The 20,039-nt window shown below is 42.0% G+C and overlaps 1 protein-coding gene across 1 annotated transcript; it reads right to left on the bottom strand.

Annotated features, from left to right (window-relative positions):
• Positions 1 to 205: 205 nt before the first annotated feature.
• Positions 206 to 682, bottom strand: LOC138905832 (uncharacterized). The gene has a single exon (XM_070194349.1). The coding sequence runs from the start codon at positions 680 to 682 to the stop codon at positions 206 to 208; it is 477 nt and encodes a 158-aa protein (XP_070050450.1).
• Positions 683 to 20,039: the final 19,357 nt, after the last annotated feature.

The raw sequence follows: 20,039 nt of genomic DNA, 5'->3' as shown, positions 1-20,039 counted from the left end.
TTCCTAGCAAATCCATAGGGATCTAGGGTCTTCCAAAGGAAATGTCCATACTTCTCTAGAATATTCTCACAAATGCTAGCCTTCCTCCTATGTAAGCTTCCACATGGCATTAATATATGCCAAATGGCACCTATGTGGCATGATGACATGATGGGTCATCACACTCTTCTCCACCTAATGTTGCGACGATCACGGTGCAATGTTGCTACATAAACTCTCGGATCTTATCTTTGAATTGCCATAAGTCTTCATATCGTTCTCGTGTGGCCTCCCCTGGTGATTGCCCCTTCCAATGGACGAGGAACATAGCGGTGGATCTTTGCCCTTGTTTTTGCCTGGCCTGGTAATCCATGATAGCCTCAATCTCCCTATCATGCGATAAGGTGATAGTCATAGGCGCTCGGCTTGATTGGCCCCTACTTGGATTATCCTTATCTTCATGATATGGCTTAAGCATGCTGGCATGGAGGACTGGGTAGATCTTAAGATATGATGGCATGTCAAGCTTGTATGAGATCTTGCTTGCCTTGGCGATTATCTTAAATGGCCCCGCATACTTGCGAATCAGATTCTGATGCATGCCCCATAGTGCCTTAAACTGTCTTGGGTTAAACTTAACAATAACCATGTCCCCAACTCTGTAGTCCGTGAGATGCCGCTTACGATATGCAAACTTCTTCATCTTCTTAGCTGCCTTATCCAAGTAGGCCTTAGCAGTGTCAAGTTATTCCTCCCATCCTTTGGCCATATGATAAGCCCCCAAACTCTTTCCCTCGAACGCGGTTGGTAATGAATGTGGAGTTTGTGATTGTTGGCCTGTGGCTAGCTCAAATGGTGTCCGCCCCGTGAACTCACTCCGCTGCAAGTTATAAGAGAATTGGGCGACGTCTAGGAGTCTTGCCCAATCTTTCTGATGTGTGCTTACATAATGCCTCAAGTAGCATTCTAATATGGCATTGACTCGTTCCGTTTGTCCATTTGTCTGTGGGTGGAAAGTAGTAGAAAAATGCAGTTCCGTGCCAAGTATGTCGAATAATTCTCTCCCAAAGTTCCTAGTAAAACGGGGGTCTCGATCACTGATAATATGCCTTGGTAAGCCCCAATACTTCACCACATTCTTAAAGAATAGCTTGGCGGCTTCCTTGGAAGTGCAACCTGGTGAGGCGGGCATGAAGGTTGCATACTTGAAAAATCTATCCACGACCACCATAATAGTACCATACCCGCCGGTCTTTGGTAGGCAAGTGATAAAGTCCATAGTCACGCTCTCCCATGGACGTTCTGCAACTGGTAGTGGCTCCAAAAGTCCTCCGGGCTATTATTGCTCAACCTTGTCCTGCTGGCATACAAGACAAGTCTGCACATAACACTCTATGTCATCTCGCATGTGTGGCCAATAGTAGACTGACTCGACCAAGGCCCTAGTGCGACGTTGGCCTGGATGACCAGCCCACATTGTGTCATGACTCTCCCTTATGATCCGCTGTCTAATGTCTCCAAACTGAGGCACGTAGACCCGCCGACCTATGGTACGCAGTAGGCCGTCTTCGACCCAAAAACGTCTCATATTTCCCTGGTTGGCTAAGTCGATAAGTTGTTTGGATGTTGGATCATGCTGCATGCCTTCTTTTATAGCCTCACGAGTGTCCCATCTTGTTGAAGTGATTTCAGCAAGCTCGACTTTCCAGCTCAAGGCATCAGCTACAACGTTACCTTGGCCCGGCTTTTACTCCAGCGCAAAATAAAATTTGGCCAAGAAATCCTTCCACCTAGCCTGTTTTGGTGTGAGCTTCTTCTGCGTCTGAAAGTAGCTAGTAGCTACATTGTCGGTCTTGACCACGAACCTCGACCCGAGCAAATAATGTCGCCATGTACGAAGGCAATGCTCAATGGCGGTCATCTCCTTCTCTTGCACCATGTAACGCCACTCCGTCTCATTTAACGTGTGACTCTCAAATGCTATGGGATGCTTATCCTGCATAAAGACACCCCCAATGGCAAAATCTGAGGCATCAGTATGCACCTTAAATGTCTTGGCAAAGTCAGGTAATGCCAAGACTGGCTCCTCTGTTACAGCTGTCTTGAGGTCTTCAAACGCCCTTTGACAATGCTCTGTCCAAACCTATGGCTTGTTCTTCTATAGCAACTCAGTCGATGGTGCGGCCTTTGCTGAGTAGCCACAGATGAACCGACGATAGTAGTTAACAAGGCCAAGGAAGGATCTCAACTCAGTAACCTTTATAGGTGCCTCCCACTCCTTGATAGCACGTACCTTAGCCTCATCCATGCGTAGCTCGCCATTGCTAGTAACATGTCCTAATAAGTGCACCTTTGATTGTGAAAACTCACATTTCTCCCTCTTGATATATAGCTTGTTCTACCGCAAGACTTGGAAAACCTTCCTTAAGTGCTCCATATGCTCATCCAAGGTGTTGCTATAAATGACTATGTCGTCTAGGTAGACTACCACGAATTGATCAAGGTAGGGATAAAAAATCTTGTTTATAAGGGTGCAAAATGTGGACGGTGCATTGGTTAAGCCGAAGGGCATCACCAACCGCTCAAAGGATCCATATCTCGTCACACATGTTGTCTTCGGCTCATCCCCTTCTGCAATGCGAACCTGGTAGTAGCCCTTGCGAAGATCCACCTTAGTAAAGTACTTGGATTGCCTAAGTCTATCGAACAAGTCAGCAATGAGCGGGATCGGGTATGTATTCTTCACTATGACCTTATTAAGTGCTCGGTAGTCTATGCACAAGAGCAGTGATCCATCTTTCTTCTTCTTGAACAATACCAGTGTGCCGAAAGGTGCCTTTGATGGGAGAATGTGACCAGCATCTAGCAGCTCTTTCAATTGTTTGTTGAGCTCCTCTAGCTCAGGCGGTGCCATACGATATGGGGAAAATGCGGGTGGCTTAGCCCTTGGCTCCAACTCAATCTTGTGATCCACCTCTCTCCTAGGTGGCAACTTCTTAGGCAACTCGGGCATGACGTCTTTGTTTTCCTAGAGAAACTTCTCTATGCAAGGCGGCAGTGTCTCTTGAAAACTCTTGTCTTCCTCGAGACTTGCGATGGTTTCAACGAACATCGGCTCCCCCTTCTTGATTCCCTTGACAACCTGCATAGCTGAGAGTTGTGTTTGGATCTGTCTGTGTGACATAGTCACTGTAGGTACCATGCAAGCTCTTTCTTGCTCCATAACCAAGAGATGTTAGAGGTAGGGGTCGATCAAAGTATGACAATGTCTAAAGAACTCTTGTCCCAATATGATGTCAAAGATATCCATAGCGGTTACGGTAAAGTTTGTCATACCTTTCCAAGTTCCCAATTTGACTCCAACTCCATTAGCTACCCCACGAGCATTCTGTACCTCAGCATTCACGGTCTTGACGCGAGAGTTGGTTAGAGCAAGCTTCAATTCTAGTCTCTTTGTGGTAGCCTCAGTCACAAAAGTATGAGTTGCTCCAGTATCCACCATTGCACGAGCATGCTTGTTGTTGATGGTGAGATCCACGTACTGATTGCCATTCTCGGTAGGTTGGATATATTGCTTCGTGACAACACCGCATAATCCGATCATACCCAATTGTGCGGTTCCCGAACTCTCTCCTTGTGGCTGCTCCCTCATTCACAAACCATGGCGCTGAGGCTCTTTAGGTCGGGACAATTTCTGAAGTTGTGTGACTCTTCGCATATGTAATATCCCTTCTTCTCGGCCAGTGCCTTCTTCTCGGCATAGCCCTGATGACTATTCGACCTTTTGGAATCTTGAGTCTTATAGTATTGTTGTTGTATCTCCTTACCTTTGCCACTGTCTCCCCCGCCTTTGACATTGTTAACCTTTGATTCTTTCCCTTGGCCTTTGTTATGCTTGTCATGCCTGAAATCCATCAATGATTCAGCCTCCACTATGGCTTGGTCTATATCTGCGACTTATCGGCGTTGTAACTCCTGCTTAGCCCAATTTTGTAACCCGTCCATTAAGTGGAACAATAAGTAATCATTGGTCAGGTTGGGGATTTGAAGCATAAGGGTAGTTAACTCCTTGATATAGACACGTATGCTCCCCGTTTTCTTCAACTTCCTAAGCTTGCGCCTTGCCTCGTACAAGACATTGTTTGGAAAGAACTGTCACTTAAACTCGACTTTGAACTGATCTCACGTGCTAATAGTACATAGACCTTTATCCAAGTCGGCCATCTTCCTTCTCCACCATAGCATGGCAGTCTCTGAGAGGTACAACACTGCAGTGTTGATCATGGCCTCGTTGTCCCTCACTTTGCCGTGCCTGAAGTAGTTCTCCAAGTGCCAAAGGAAGTTTTCCACTTCTTGTGCATCGCGAACACCTTTGAACACTGGGGGTTTGGGAGCCTCGATCTCCACCTCCCTCATCACCACAACATTGCTAGCTGCCTCGGTCATGCCAGCACTAACATGCTCCTCGAGTGACTCTATCTTTGCCTTCATAGAATCGATAGTATTCAAAGCCTCCGTGAGTCTGCACTCTAAGGCAGTGATGGTTTGCCTTAGTTCCATCTCGGTCTGTGTACGTCCCTCCAAGTCAGTTCGGATACTCTCAATCTCTTCAAGAGTGTGCCCCTCAAGAACTCTAAGGGTGCCTTCCACATTCCCCAAGCGTTGGCCAAATATCTCCACGACGTCCATCCCCGCGTTCAGCTTTATCACCCACTCTTTATCGAGCGAGACGTCCTCGGGCAGGACCTCCACTTCATCCTCGCTCACCTCAGTGGTAGATGGTTCTTGGGATGTAAGCCCTTCATTTGATACAGCCTCAGGTGGCACCTCCTGGCTCTTATTGGTGGCATTTCTTTTTTTGTTACGACCGCTCTTGCCAGCAGCATCCTGGATGACGTTGGCTTGGGTGTTGGCAGCATTAATTTCTCCGTCGTTCGCCATTTCCTTAGTTGCAACCTTTGCTCTGATACCACGTTGTCATATCCTTAGTCGTTAACTAAGTACACGTGTGGCACTTGAAAATTTGCTCACTTTCTTGCTATGCCAAGTCAACCTTACTACACTCAAGATCGTTAAGATAATGGTAGAAAGAACACAAGAGAATTGTTAAACGAAGCTTTGTATTAGAGAGAACTTGAATTGTTTGCTTTGTGAAATACAAATGAATTGTCCCCCTTTATATACTAGTCTCCTAGGGGCTAGTGTGTAAATATTAATTGTTATACAAGTCCTTAATATTTACAAGATAAGGGCTTTTTCTAAAATTCTCTACAAGTCTAGAAGATTCCAAGGACTTTCCTAGCAAATCCATAGGGATCTAGGGTCTTCCAAAGGAAATATCCATACTTCTCTAGAATTTTCTCACAAATGTTAGCCTTCCTCCTATGTAAGCTTCCACATGGCATTAATATATGCCAAATGGCACCTATGCGGCATGATGTTATGGCGGGTTATCACATAAGTCCCGAAATCCCATTCTTTTGTTCAGCTACAAGTCTCACAAATGTGACTTGGGGTTCGCAAATCCGAACCCCGTAAATTCGAAATATCTATCGCAAAAGCAATGCCTGCAGATCTCAGGGGATGTCGCAAATGCGACACTGACTTAGCATTTGCGAAGTCATTCCCTTCGCAAAAGCGTCCTAAATGGTCGCAAATGCGTCCCATCCCAAGTCCCTTTCGCATTTGCGAGGCTGGCTTTGCAAATGCGAAGTCTGCCAGCCCACTAGCCCATTCGCAAATGCGATAATTAATTCGATAAAGCGGTGACTGCAAATACGAACTGATGCTCGCATTTGCGATAACTGCAGCACCAGTACACCAGCTGCGGAGAAACAAGTCAAAACCAATATGAAACACGTCCGAAACTAACCCGTGCCCTCGGGACTCCACACGAAATATTCACACAAGTCTAAAAATATCATATGAACTCGTTTGCATGATCAAAACACCAATATAACATCCAGAACCATGAACCGGACACCAAAAAATACAATGAACTGAAGAATTGCTTGAAACACAACCATGCGTCCGATTCCTATCAAACCAACTCGGAATGACACCAAATTTTGCAGACAAGTTCCAAATAATAAAACGAACCTATTCCAAGTCCCAAAATCACAATCCAAATCTGACAGCCATAAAGTCAACCTATGATCAAACTTAAGGAATTGCTAAACCTTCAAATTGTCAACTTTTAGCAAAATAAGCCAAATCAACCTAGGAACCTTCGAATTCGATTTCGGGCATATGCCTAAGTCAAAAATCAGTATACGAACCTATTGGAGCCATAAAAACACCGTTCTAGGGTCGTTTTTACAAAAGTCAAACCTCAGTCAACATTTCCAACAAGCTTCTAAACCAAGAACTAAAGGATCCAAATTTTTTCAAAACCTCCCCGAAACTAACCCGACCATCCCCGCAAGTCATAAAATCACAAATATACATACGAAAAACTTCAAAAGGGGAAATGGGACTCAAATATACAAAACAACTGGTCGCTCGTTACTCTCACTAACAATCAACACGGAAAGCCTCAAAACATAATTAAAGGGGACTGCAATGCATAAATCACTAAAGAAATACTAGCACGAACAAGGAAGGTCAAACAGTGCAATATCCAAGAGCTAGCATCACAACATATACCAACAAGACTTAGACAAGTTGTAACACAAGAACAAACAAAGGTCACCCAACTCATCATTTTACAATAGAGTAAAAAAAGGAACACTTAAAGACAATAAGGCAAATAAGGACATGAAGCAGGTAAAAACATCTATCTAATAACAAAAAAGGGCATGTAACTAGTAAGGCATACATTAAATTAAAGCATAGGCGAACAGAAGCTTGTAACAATTGAAGGCAGTTAACAAGTGAAGACATGTATGTGTCAAGAATACATGTACCAAATAAGGGCACATAATAAAGGAAAGCACAAAATAAGGAAAGGCATGGTATAATTTAAGGCATGAAATAAGCTAGAACACCCCACATGCTTATACCCTTGACAACACATATACACTAGTCACCTTGCATATACGCCGTCGCCACATATAAACCCTGTAGCAAATAGATTAGTCATATCCTAATTCCCTTAAATCAAGGCTGACCACGATACTTACCTCTTTCCAGAATAAGATAAAAAATGCAACACTACTTTTCCTTTAGAATAAGCCTCCAATCCATCCGAATATAGTCAAATATTACTCAAATAAGTCAAAACAAACTTTAGAAACTACCGTAATATAAAAAAGGTTCGATTTTTAACATATTTGGAAATGTCAATAGAAAGTTAACCCGCGCCCACGTGGTCGCAATCTGAAACTAAGACCAAATCCTGATTACCCCTTTACCCCCGAGTCCAAATATTTAATTTCTTTCGAGATCCAGTCTCAATTTGAGGTCTAAATCTCAAATTTACAAAATCCTAAATTTATACCCAAAACCCCTATTTTGACTCTATGAAATCTTAGATTTAGTAGTAAAAAATCATGAAAAGTAATAAAAATTGAACAAAAACAAGATAAAGTTACTAACTCTATGAAGTTGGGAAGAAATTGCTTTCTAAAATTGCCTCTATATGGAGTCTAGGTCTCAAAAATAGAGTAAAATGAGCTAAGTCCCGAAATTCCAACCTTTTACAAAGCTGCAGGTATCACAAGTGCGAACTCTTGTTCGCTATTGCGATGACCGCAAAAGCGAACAACTGATCGCAAATGCAAATAGTGCCTGAACCTCTCTGATGTCACAAATGCGATTAAGCCTTCGCATTTGCGAAGGACCGACCCCACACAAAAGAGAACAAATCTTCGTAAATGTGAAACTATCCCTCTATGGCTCAGTGTTGCAATTGGGACATAAGTCTCGCAATTGTGAAGTCCACCACCTCGTAAAAGTGAGAAAAGCTTCACAAATGTGAAACTGACATGCCCCTACCCAGCATCGCAAATGCAAGCTCGCATTTGCAAACGGACCCTCGCAAATGCGAGGTCTGCATCACCAAAAATTCCCTGATTTGCCAAAACAGTCCGAAACTCATCCAGAATTCAACTGAGCCCCTCGGGCTCCAATCTGAACATTTACACAAGTATAAAAATATCACACGAACTCGTTCATGTTCTCAAATCATCAAAATAACATCTAAATTAAGGAATCAAACACAAAACCCCAAAGAATTTCAAAGTTCATACTTTAAATTTCTAGTTTTCACATCAGGTGCCGAAACAGCCTAGGGTCACCTGGGACCCAACCAAACATGCGTACAAGTCCAAAATCATCATACGAACCTACAAAAATAGTCAACATACAGATTCGAGGTTATTTACCAAAAATGTTGACCATGATCAACTCTAGCCATTTTCAAGTTCAAAAATCAAGTTTTCTTTAAAAATTCACCTTTAGACTTTCCGAAAATTAACATGGACCACGCAAGCAATTTATAAATTATCAAATATCACTCTGAATGGTCTCAAATCATAAAAGGGGATATATTATCCAAATAACCTATTAGGTCCTTACGTTCTCCACCTCTTAAAGAAACTATCATCCTCGAACGGACATAGAAATATATGTGAATGTGAAACAAGTATGGGTATCTACTCCTCGAATATTTGAGATGTGTTCATCTGAGACTTGAACAATAAATGACTGAGTTTAGGGCCTTAGAGCAGGATTGGTACTGATTGTGAGGTGAAGCATACGCCAGGCTCATATTGTGCTGAGTGTTATTGTTTTGAGGCGACGCGTGCACCAGGCTCGATTATTGGAGTAAGTGATTATAATTAGCATTTGGGCAGGATCCACCTCTCCGAAGTCCGACATGCCAACACTGGGCGCATGCACAGTGCTTCATATATGTGCTTGATGATGGGCAGTTATGTTAGGCACCCGTACAGTGCTAAGTGTAAATACTATTGATGGATTTACTGTGATACTGTAGATTTACGTGTATACTTGACATGTAGGCATAAAGATGTACTTTCCTCATGCTAACTGGTAATTGAACTGCTTTATCTGTATTGGGTTTTAAACTGTTATATTTGAGATCATAACGAAATTCCTAAAATGAGAACGAGTTGTACCTGATATCATTGATTTATTGTTTCTACTGTTTATCCTGTAATTGTTTTTTTTCAATTGTTATCAGTTATTGGTATTGGCATTTTGACTGTTGTTTTGAGCTCATCACTGCTTTCAACGCAAGGTTAGTGTTGTTACTTATTGAGTACGTTGGGTCGGTTGTACTCATACTACATCCTGCACTTCGTGTGCAGATCCAGGTACATTCAGCCGAGGTGATTTTCAGGCTTAAGGTTTGCCAGCTATTTGGGAGACTACGAAATAGCTGCCATACCATCTGCAGTCCTTGAAGTTCTCTTCCTATTATCTTGATCTTCACTATTTCTCATCTTCAGACACTTATTTTAGAGGATTTATTTCGTACCTTGTTATTCAGTAGTGCTTGTGAACTTGTTGACACCAGATTTTGGGGTTGATTGTAGTAGCATTTTAACTTTATTCTCAGATATTTTATGGTATTCTTATGCGGTTGATTTATTAGACCATGTTATTTCATTTATATTGTTAATCATGTGACTGTTGGCTTATCTAGCGGGTTTGGGTTAGGTACCATCACGACTTGTGAAATTTTGGTTGTGATAACTTTTTAGAATGATGTCTCTGAAGTTAATTAATTTTTTTAATTACTTTTTTGCAACCAAACCTGTAAGCCAATAAAAATGAGTGGTTTTCACTTCAAGCAATATAAAAATAAGTATTTTCAATCCAAGAGTTTATTTTTTATTTCCATGAAATACAATCACATTTCACATATATCAATCAATCATGAAAGTTTATATTCAGAATATTTATCTTCCTTTAGAAGGAATTAATTTTTTTAGGGATTATTGAATGTTGGAGTATTTTTCAGTGTGTTTCTTGGAATATGGATGAGGCAGCAGAGAAGATAAGCAATTTATTATGTTATGCCCAATTTGTTACAATGATTGCATTTGGTAGACTTCAGTTGTAGTAATTTAGTCACAGTGATATACATCTTCTTTTGTCTTCTTCCTTGTAGAATGTCTACATCGGGAGGTTTTGTGATTTGAGATTCTATATTCTGTGGTATAACCCATGAATTTTGATCTCCCACAGTATTAACATGCCCTTCATATGTTTTCAACCATGTTTCCCTGAATACCATTTTGAGCAGAAATCAGATTTCTGCAAATATCTCTTTATGATAGCAACAATTGTAAGTGGACATGGAAATTCATCAAGTTGAAATTCCAAGAAGTCACAGGTTCTCTTCTTTAAGTCCATAGTGAATTCCATTCCCTCATTATTTATTCTAAACATTATTAAATCAAGGTTGAACACCTAAAAAGTAATAAACAAGTAAAAAATGATATTAGTGTACTATAGCTTCAAAAAGAAAAAGTATGATGTTTTTCTGTAAGCAGTCAATGAATGCAGACATGAAAAGCCGAAGCGTTTATGCATTAGATAATTACTTTAAATCGAAAAAAGTTGAAGTTAATAAATATACTTACAAATATTTTACAAGCCAAGTCTATCTTATTGTAACGACCTGATCGGTCATTTTGTGTAATTGTACCCTGATTCCCTTTTTCATGCTTCACACATGTGTGTTATTCTTTTATGACTTGCTGGGTCTGTTAGTCTCGTTCCGGGAAGTTTTCGGGTTGATTTGGACCCTTGATTCTTGACTTCGAAGTTTAAATTTGAAAATATTGACCAAACTTTTACTTTTTGTGAAAACGACCTCAGAACTGTATTTTATGACTCTGATAGCTTCGTATCATTATTTCATACTTAGGCGTATGCCCAAATTTGATTTTGGAAGCCTGTAGGTTGATTTGCCGAAATTTGGCAATTTAAAGTTGGAAAGTTTGACTGTAGGTTGACTTTTAGTTATCGAGCTCGGAATTCGAACATGGGACTTGGAATAGGTCCATTATGGTATTTAGAACTTATTTGCAAAATTTGGTATCGTTTGGAGTTGATTTGATAGGATTCGAACGCTTAGTTGTAATTTTAGAAGTTCTTGAAAAGTTCTTCGAATTTCATGCATTTTTGAGTTCAATTCATAGTTTTAGATGTAATTTTTGTATTTTGATCGCGCGAGCAAGTTTTTACGGTATTTTTAGACTTGTGTGGATGTTTGGTTTGGAACCCCGATGGCTCAGATGTGTTTCGGAAATGTTCCGGATGGAAGTTGCAGAAACTGATGTCTGGTACTCAGGTGTCGCAAATACGAGCACCAGGCTTGCATTTGTGAAGGTGACAGGTGAGGGGCTGATGTCGCAATTGCGACCCCCCCTTCGCATTTGCGAAGCCAGTAGGAATTTCACAGAGTTCGCAATTGCTAACAATAGTTCACTTTTGCAAAGGGCCCCTAGTTTGCAATTGCGAAGGCTGTATCGAAATTATGATTAAAGGTAAGTCTGTCAGGGTTCGAAAATGCAAGCCCTGGTCCGCAATTGCGAGGGTTCGCAAATGCAAACCTAGAATTGCTAATGCGGCATCTGCAACTGGTTAAAGGGATGGGAGACGAAATTTTGGAACTCATTCTCACATTTTTAACCCTATTCTTGGTAGGAGACGACTTGGAGAGGGGATTTTCACCTACAATCCTTGGGTAAGTGATTCTAATTTATTTCTAATCATATTTCATCAACATATCTTAGATTTTAACATCAAAATCATGCGAATCAAAGTAGAAATTTATGAAACTCTGTCAAGTTTGTAAAAAATAAGAAATTGAGTTTTGAGAGTCGATTTAGACTCGGATTTTAAAACTAATCACATGTATGAACTTCTGGGGTCATGGGTGGACGAAATCTACCATTGGACCCGAGTTTTAACCGGTCGAGCCCCTGTTGACTTTTGTTGACTTTTTGAAAAAGGTGTAAAAATCAAAGCTTTATTTATTGTGATTGTTTTCTCTTACATTAGTTGATGATTTTGGGTAGATTTCAGCCGTGTGGAGGCGAGTTTTAAGGAAAAAGTGATTTCGGAGGGTCGAGTTGGCCTTGTCGAGGTAAGTGTCTTGCCTAACTTTGTGTGGGGGAACTACCCCTTAGGTTTAGTATTGTTTGATTCAATTGTGCTAAGTGAAATCCGTGTACGCAAGGTGACGAGTGGGTACACGGGTTGTACATAGTATTTGACCGTATTAGGCTACTTAGGCTATTTTCATGCTTTAATTGAAATTCCATATCATGTTCTATGTTCTCATAGTCAATTTATTCTTAATTCTATTAGACCATCCTTACATGACTTAGTTGACTTGCTTAGTATTTGTTCTATAACCTACTTGATAAATTGCTCCCATGCTTAGTTGAACTTGTTGTCTCTTTTAATTGTACATGCTATATCTTCATTGATAATTACCATTATTTGAAGTTATTGTCTGTGTTATCTCTTTCCTTATTTGATTTGTGGTGGAGCCGTGGGCTATTGTTATGGAAAAATTGATGTTGTTGTTGTTGGCAAGTTGTGATATATGGGCACTTGTGGTGCGAATTGTTATTGTGATATATTAATGATGCACATGCGGCGGTATAAGGCTTGGGGTTGATGTGCATGCGGAGTTATAAGGTGGGACTTATGTTTGTGTTTCTTATAGGGGAACTACGTGAAGCCACGCGACGTCATAAGGTGGGCTAAAGTGTGTGTCTCAAGGATCTCAAAAGGTCCGATATACCTAGGGCTCAACTTGACCTTCTTCCCAAACATCATCACACCCTTCATGGGTGAAATCCAAAGCAAGACTCGCTCTCCAACCGTGAATGCAACATCGCGAACCTTCCGATCCGCATAACTCTTTTGTCTAGATTGGGCTGTGCGAAGCCGATCCTGGATCATCTTGACCTTCCCCAAAGCATCTCGAACCAGATCCGTGTCTAACAACCTAGCCTCTCCCGGCTCGAACCAACCAACTTGGGAATGACACCATCTCCTATATAGGGCCTTGTATGGAGCCATCTCAATACTCAATTAATAGCTATTTTGGTAGGCAAACTCCACAAGTTGCAAGAACTGATCCCAAGCACCCCCGAAATCCATAACACATGCACGAAGCATATCCTCCAATATCTGAATACTGTATTCGGACTGTCCGTCCGTCTGGGAGTGAAAGGTTGTTCTCAACTCAACCTGTGTGCCTAGATGATGCTGTACAGCTCTCCAGAAGTGCGATGTGAACTGCGTACCATGGTCAGAGATGATGGATACCGGCACGCCATGAATTCGGAAAATCTCGCGGATATAGATCCGAGCCAGCTGCTCTGAAGAATAGGTAGTCCTTACTGGAATGAAATGAGCCGACTTGGTCAACCTGTCCACAATCACCCATACCTTGTTAGACTTCTTTTGAGTCCGCGGAGCCCAACAACAAAATCCATGGTGACATGCTCCCATTTCCACTCGGGGATCTCAAGTCTCTGAAGAAAACCGCCCGGCCTCTGGTGCTCACACTTCACCTGCTAATAATTTAGGAATCGAGCTACATACTCCACTATGTCTTTATTCATCCTCCTCCACCAATAGTATTGTCTCAGATCCTGATACATCTTAGCGGCACCCAGATGAATTGAGTACCGTGAACTGTGGGCCTCCTGAAGAATCAACTCACGCAAACCATCCACATTGGGCACACATTACCGGCCCTGCATCCGCAACACACCGTCATCCCCAATAGTAATCTCCTTGGCATCGCCGTGCTGAACCGTGTCCTTGAGAACAAGCAAATTGGGGTCATCATACTGACGCTCTCTGATACGGTCATATAGAGAATACCGAGAAACCACACAAGCCAAAACTCGACTGGGCTCCGAAACATCAAATCTAACAAACTGGTTGGCTAAAGCCTGAACCTCTAATGCTAATGGCCTCTCAGCTACCGGTAGATATGCTATAGTACCCAAACTCTCCGCCTTTCAGCTCAAGGCATCGGCCACTACATTGGCCTTTCCGGGATGATATAGAATGGTGATATCATAGTTCTTACTTGATCCCCTCACTCAACACCACATGACCCAAAAATGTCACCGAATCAAGGCAGAATTCATACTTTGACAACTTTGCATATAACTTCTTCTCTCTCAAGGTCTGGAGCACGATCCTCGAGTGCTACTCATGATCTTCCTGACTGCGGGAGTACACCAAGATGTTGTCAATAAACACAATGATGAATGAATCAAGATAAGGCTAGAATACACTATTCATCATGTGCAAAAATGTTGATGGGGCGTTAGTCAGCCCAAATGACATCACGAGGAACTCATAGTGACCATATCGAGTTCTAAAGGCAGTCTTCGAGATATCCAATTCCCGAATCTTTAGCTGGTGATAGCCTGACCGCAAGTCAATCTTTGATAACACTATGGCACCCTGTAGCAGACCAAATAAGTCATCAATGCATGGCAATGGATACCTGTTATTCACTATAACCTTGTTCAACTGCCGATAATCAATGCACATGCGCATAGAACCATCCTTCTTCTTTACAAACAAGACCGAGGCACCCCACAATGACACACTAGGCTGGATGAATCCTTTATCAAGCAACTCTTGCAATAGCTCCTTTAGCTCTACTGGGGCGATACGATATGGCGGAATAGAAATGGGCTGAGTGCCCGGCAACAAATCGATATCTCTATCAGGAGGCATTCCCGGAAGATCTGCTGGGAATACATTTGGAAAATCTCTCACTACCAAAATTGGCTCAACAATAGGAATATCAGCATTGACATCCCGCACAAAGGCTAGATAAGCATTACATCCCCTTCTCGACCATCCGCTGAGCCTTTAGAAATGAGATAACCCTGCGAGGAACAAAATCTAATGCACCCTTCCACTCTAACTGTGGTAGACCTGGCATAGCCATCATCACAGTCTTGGCATGATAATCTAGAATAGCATGATGGGTCGAAAACCAGTCCATGCCCAAAAAAACATCAAAGTCTACCATACTAAGCAACAATAGATCGACTATGGTCTCAAAACCATAAATAACAACTAGACACGACCGATACATACGGTCCACAGTAATAGAATTTCTCACAGGCTTGGACACATACACGGGAGAACTTAGAGAATCACGAGATATACCCAAATCCGGAGCAAAGTAAGATCACACATATGAATAAGTGGATTCCAGATCAAATAAGACTATCTTTATGGCAAACCGGAATCGTACCTGTGATAACTTCATCTGAAGCGGCTGCCTCCGTCCTGCCCGGAACAACATAGAATCTGGCCGGCCCTCCCCCTCTAGGGCGACCTGTGCCTGCCGTCCTCCATATATACCTAGCTGGCTGTGCGGGTGGAGTGGCAACTGGGCAACCACTATGGCCTATAAAGTCTGTGGACCATACTGAATCCGTGGAGCCGGAGTGGCTTGCGTAGGTGTACCCCTCCTGAGTCTGGGGCAGTCTCTAACCATGTGGAGGGTATCACCACACTCAAAACAAGCTCACGGAGGGCGTGGCTACTAGGACTGGCTCGGGCCTGGTCGGCTGGACTGACCGATAAAGGCACCCTGTGCAGGAGGTGAACTAGAAAGTAGCTGAGCAAAGTGTGCAACCTGGGACCTCGATACAACTGGAGCACCACTAGAAGCTGGAAGTGCTGAATAAACTGGGAGGATCACATAGCCCCTACCATAATGGACTGAAACTACAGTGTGACTACCACTAAATCCCCCCGAGCCACGAGGCCTCTTGGCCTCCATATCCTCTCTATCACAGTCTCGCATACCCTCTAACCTCCGTGCAATCTCAACTACCTGATGATACGGAGTGTTTGACTCCAACTCCTTAGCCATGCTGAATCTAATACTCTGGTTAAGCCCCTCGATGAATTGACGGACTTGCTCTCTGACCGTAGCAACCAAAGCTGGTTCATGCATGGACAAATCACTGAATCGGACAACATACTCCGACACTAACATAGTACCCTCGTGCAGCCGCTTAAACTCCATGTGCCAAGCATCCCGAAGAGTCTGAGGAATAAAATCTCGCAAGAAAAACTCTGAAAACTGATCCCATGTAAGTGAATCTGCCTCAGCAGGGCTACCCACATCGTACACCCACCACCACTGATATGCCGCGCCCTTCAGCTTGAACGTAGTAAAAGCAACCCCACTCGTGTCCACAATGCCAATAGTGAAGAGAATACAGTGACACTCCTCAAGAAAACCATGTGCATCCTTTGAAGCTAAACCACTGAAAGTAGGAGGGTGGTACTTCATGAACCTCTCGAGCCTGAGCTACTCCTCCTCAGATGTTGCTGCCCTAACCACGGACTGAAACTAGAGAAACAGGTTGTACCGGTATAACCTCTGGGACCTGATCAACCTAGATCCGCTGCTTTGGTGCACGGGCCACGGAAGTCTATGCTCCTCCCCTAGCTTGAGATGTGGCTGGTGCAAGTGGGATCAACCCCGCCTGAGCTAAGGTACTGAACATGCTGAGGAACTGTGCAAGGGTCTCCTAAAGTGCTGGAGTGGCAATAGGCGCCTTGGGTGACTGTCCCCCGACTGGAGCTACTGGTGGCTCCTCTGTCGCAGCTTGCACAGGTGCTCAGGCTTCACCACGTGCCCGTCCTAGGCCTCTCGCGCCTCTAGTAGGAATGTGCAAATTGCAGGAATGTTTGAAGTTTAGTCTCCCATGATGAAATCCGACTCAAAAAGGAGTGTTTCGAAGCATAAGGCAATAAAGGACATAGAAGCAAAGATGTGCGGTCCACAGAAGGAATTATGCTGCCGTAGAAGAAATTGTGGATCGCAGAATTCCATCTAAAGCCGCAAACCAAGCAGCAGAACCTAACAAGATTTTCAGCAATGTGCGGCCGCAGAACTGGGCTTTCACTGACAGAGATTCAAATTTCAGAGATTATGCAAAAAAGACCATGTCCTGACGCCTTTGTGAAGTGCGGACCGCACAAGAATTGTGCGGCCGCAGAAGTTGCTTCGCAGCCACAATCCAAAAATGTGCGCTTGCAAAACTTACCTTCCTGCTAGCTGAAGAAATTGCCGACCGCACATGGAATTGTGCAGCCGCAGAACCTCCCGAGGGGCATTTTTGTCCGTAATTTTTGGACCTATATAAATAGACGAGTTTCACAAATTTAGGTCAAGTTTGAACATCAAAAGATGTTGTAGTTGTTTGTTTTTACTACATTAGAAAGTTTGACATTATTTTAGTGTTTAATCATCACATTTCATCATTTTAATCTTTCATTATGAGTTTAATTAGATATTTTTCTTATTTTCTTCAATTCCTATTATGAGTGGCTAGATTTTTACTAGGGATGTGACCCAACCCTAGTGTGTAAACCTCATGGATATTTAATTTAATGTTTGTTTATGATTGGGTGTTGATTATTTAGCTTAGTTCATGCTTCAATTTTAGAATTAATGGTTACAAATATTGATTCATGCCGATTTAACTTAGTCTCTCCTTGAGAAAGATGGACCTAGTCTAGGATAACTTGGCTAACAAGAAATTGGGTTAATTGAGAGATTGATTAGCCTAATTAAAGGGTTCAAACTAGAGATAGTAACAACTCGACTTGAGCTCATATCAACTATTTTGCTTGATACCCATTTGGACTTGAGAAATCCAAATTGGGCAAAATCACTCTTTGACCGAGAGGTATTGAGTGGGTAATGTAGAGTTGAGAGCTATAATACACCCCAATCAACAAAATAAGTGTTAACGTCTTTATCCCACTAGGCAAATACCTAGGTTATGGTCACATCCCTAGGCTTTTAAACTATTTGGTAAAATATCAAAAACATTCATCTCTAGTCTATTTACCTTATCTTGCTATCATTAGAGTAATAGTAGAAGTAGAAACCAAAATTCTGTTGTGGAAGTGCAATTTTAGGTAGTCCATTTGCTTGCTTCAAATATATACTCCTAACACCCCTTATAACTCCTAGTGGATTCGACCCTGACATATAGTTGGGTAATTATTATTGTATACGACCGTATCATATCTCTTATTGAGGTGTGTTGTGGATGTCATAAATTTTTGGCGTCGTTGCCGGAGAGTTAAAATGGTGGTAGCTATATATTTGGGTTTGTGTGAAAAATCGTAGGTACAAACATGGCGAACAATGAGCTCGAAAATTTACCTTTGGGGGATGTGGACGTCGAGGACGAGCATGTTGAGGAGGTTCCTCTTAAACCTGAATCAAATAGAAGAGGCCGAGGCCTCATGACAATGTCCCCGCTCCACCCACACCTCCACCATGAGCGACTCCACATCGGATATTACCATGTTGCCATGTGGCTAAAGACCTTACCAAAGCATATAGCTCTTTCTCATAAGTGGAATAGTTCAATGTGGATCCACTCAACTTCTCACTAAAGTAGGCAATAGGTTTAGAATCTTGCATCAAAACAGCACCTATTCCTTTGCCAGAAGCATCACATTCAATTTCAAAAGATTTAGAAAAATCAGGCAATTGTAACAATGGAGCAGAACATAACTTTTCTTTCAACAAGTTAAAAGCATCATCTTGTTCTTTTCCCCACGTAAAAATCTTATCCTTTTTAATAACTTCAGTTAAAGGAGAAGCAATGGTGCTAAAGTCTCTCACAAACCTCCTATAAAAACTAGTGTCGGTTCCAAACACACTCACGCAAGTATACGTGGTCGTCAAGTAATAAAGTAGTGAATAAAGTATCGTTCCCACGAAGACTTATGATTAACTTTTGACTAATTCAAACTCGAATAGCCTATTGATTCAAGATATTTCTAACAAAATATATAATTTTCTAAATTACTACCTAAAGACTAGCAAATAATGAATTGCTAAGAATCAAACACAACACTTAAATAGTTTTGAATAACAATCAATAGGATATGATATTCCAGGGTCACGGGTCATCTAACATTCATGTTGCATTCTTAGTTTAAAATAACTAAATGATTTATCTGAATTGTTGATTCACAGGGTTAATTTCACTCGTAAGAATCTGTCGAGTTCTTACTCGCCTATTCAAGTTAACGTAATACCTATATGTCTATGGAATTAAGTTTAACAAGAACGCATTTACAATTCCTGTACTGCAACCGAGTAAGGCAATTAGGTATATGTCTATCCTAATCGCTAATCCGTTCCCCGATGCCCGGGTTTGAGAACTTACTCTATTTACTTCTATATGCAATCTAGGGTTCCCACTTTCGAGTTCAATTCTAGATTCGTAGATAGTATTTCACTGTTAGCTACTCAGCAAAATAATTAAAAATAGAATTAAATAAACAACCCAATATGATAAACCCAACGTCGTCAAATTAAACTTCAAACATCAACATTCATGTATACCCATGACCCTAGAACAATAGGGTTCTTAGCCGCTCATATTCAGGCAATCATCCAAAATTTCATAAGAGTGCATAAGAATCAATAAAAGAAAGAGAGAATAAGAACTCAAGACGAATTTCGTGGTTTTAGAACTTGGTTATAGCTTCTCCTCCTTCTCTGATCTATCTCCCCCTAAAAAAGCATTTTTAAGCTTATATATTGCGTCCAAAAGTCGTGGGCTAGAGTTCTCCTAACCCTAGTCCAAATCGGCTTCAGGGGTTGATGCTAAGGTGGATGCGACGCATCCACCTCGTCCTCCATTTCTTAACTTTGCATGTGAGGGTGGACGCGACGCATCCTTCTTCTCTTCTACTTCCCAGTTTTGGATGCGAGGGTGGATGCGACGCATCCACCCTTCTCTTCTACTTCCCAGTCTCGGATGCTATGGCGGACGCTATGGGCCGACTTCACTGCTAAGGGTGCACGAAAGATGGTGTTTTTCTAGGTTGGATGCGACGCATCCAACCCTTCTTCCTCTGGCTAGACCACCTTTTCTTCATATTTTGCACTCCAAACACCTTAAATCGTCACACATAACTTGATTAGTCATAAAACCAATAATTAAACCATGTTGGGCATTTTAAAGATCAAATAACATCAAGAAGTGGTTAAAACATGGGTAAAGTAACATCAACACATATCGAAATATGCCAAA

This window comes from Nicotiana tomentosiformis, chromosome 2, assembly GCF_000390325.3.
Source record: "Nicotiana tomentosiformis chromosome 2, ASM39032v3, whole genome shotgun sequence".
NCBI classification, from domain to species: domain Eukaryota; kingdom Viridiplantae; phylum Streptophyta; class Magnoliopsida; order Solanales; family Solanaceae; genus Nicotiana; species Nicotiana tomentosiformis.
Note: the sequence above shows the minus strand (reverse complement) of the source record. Positions and strands in the feature narration are given on the sequence as shown.

What these genes read in the sequence shown, in the direction of transcription:
- LOC138905832 (XM_070194349.1), bottom strand. Translation starts at nt 682, where the DNA reads ATGAAGAAGTTTGCATATCGTAAGCGGCATCTCACGGACTACAGAGTT.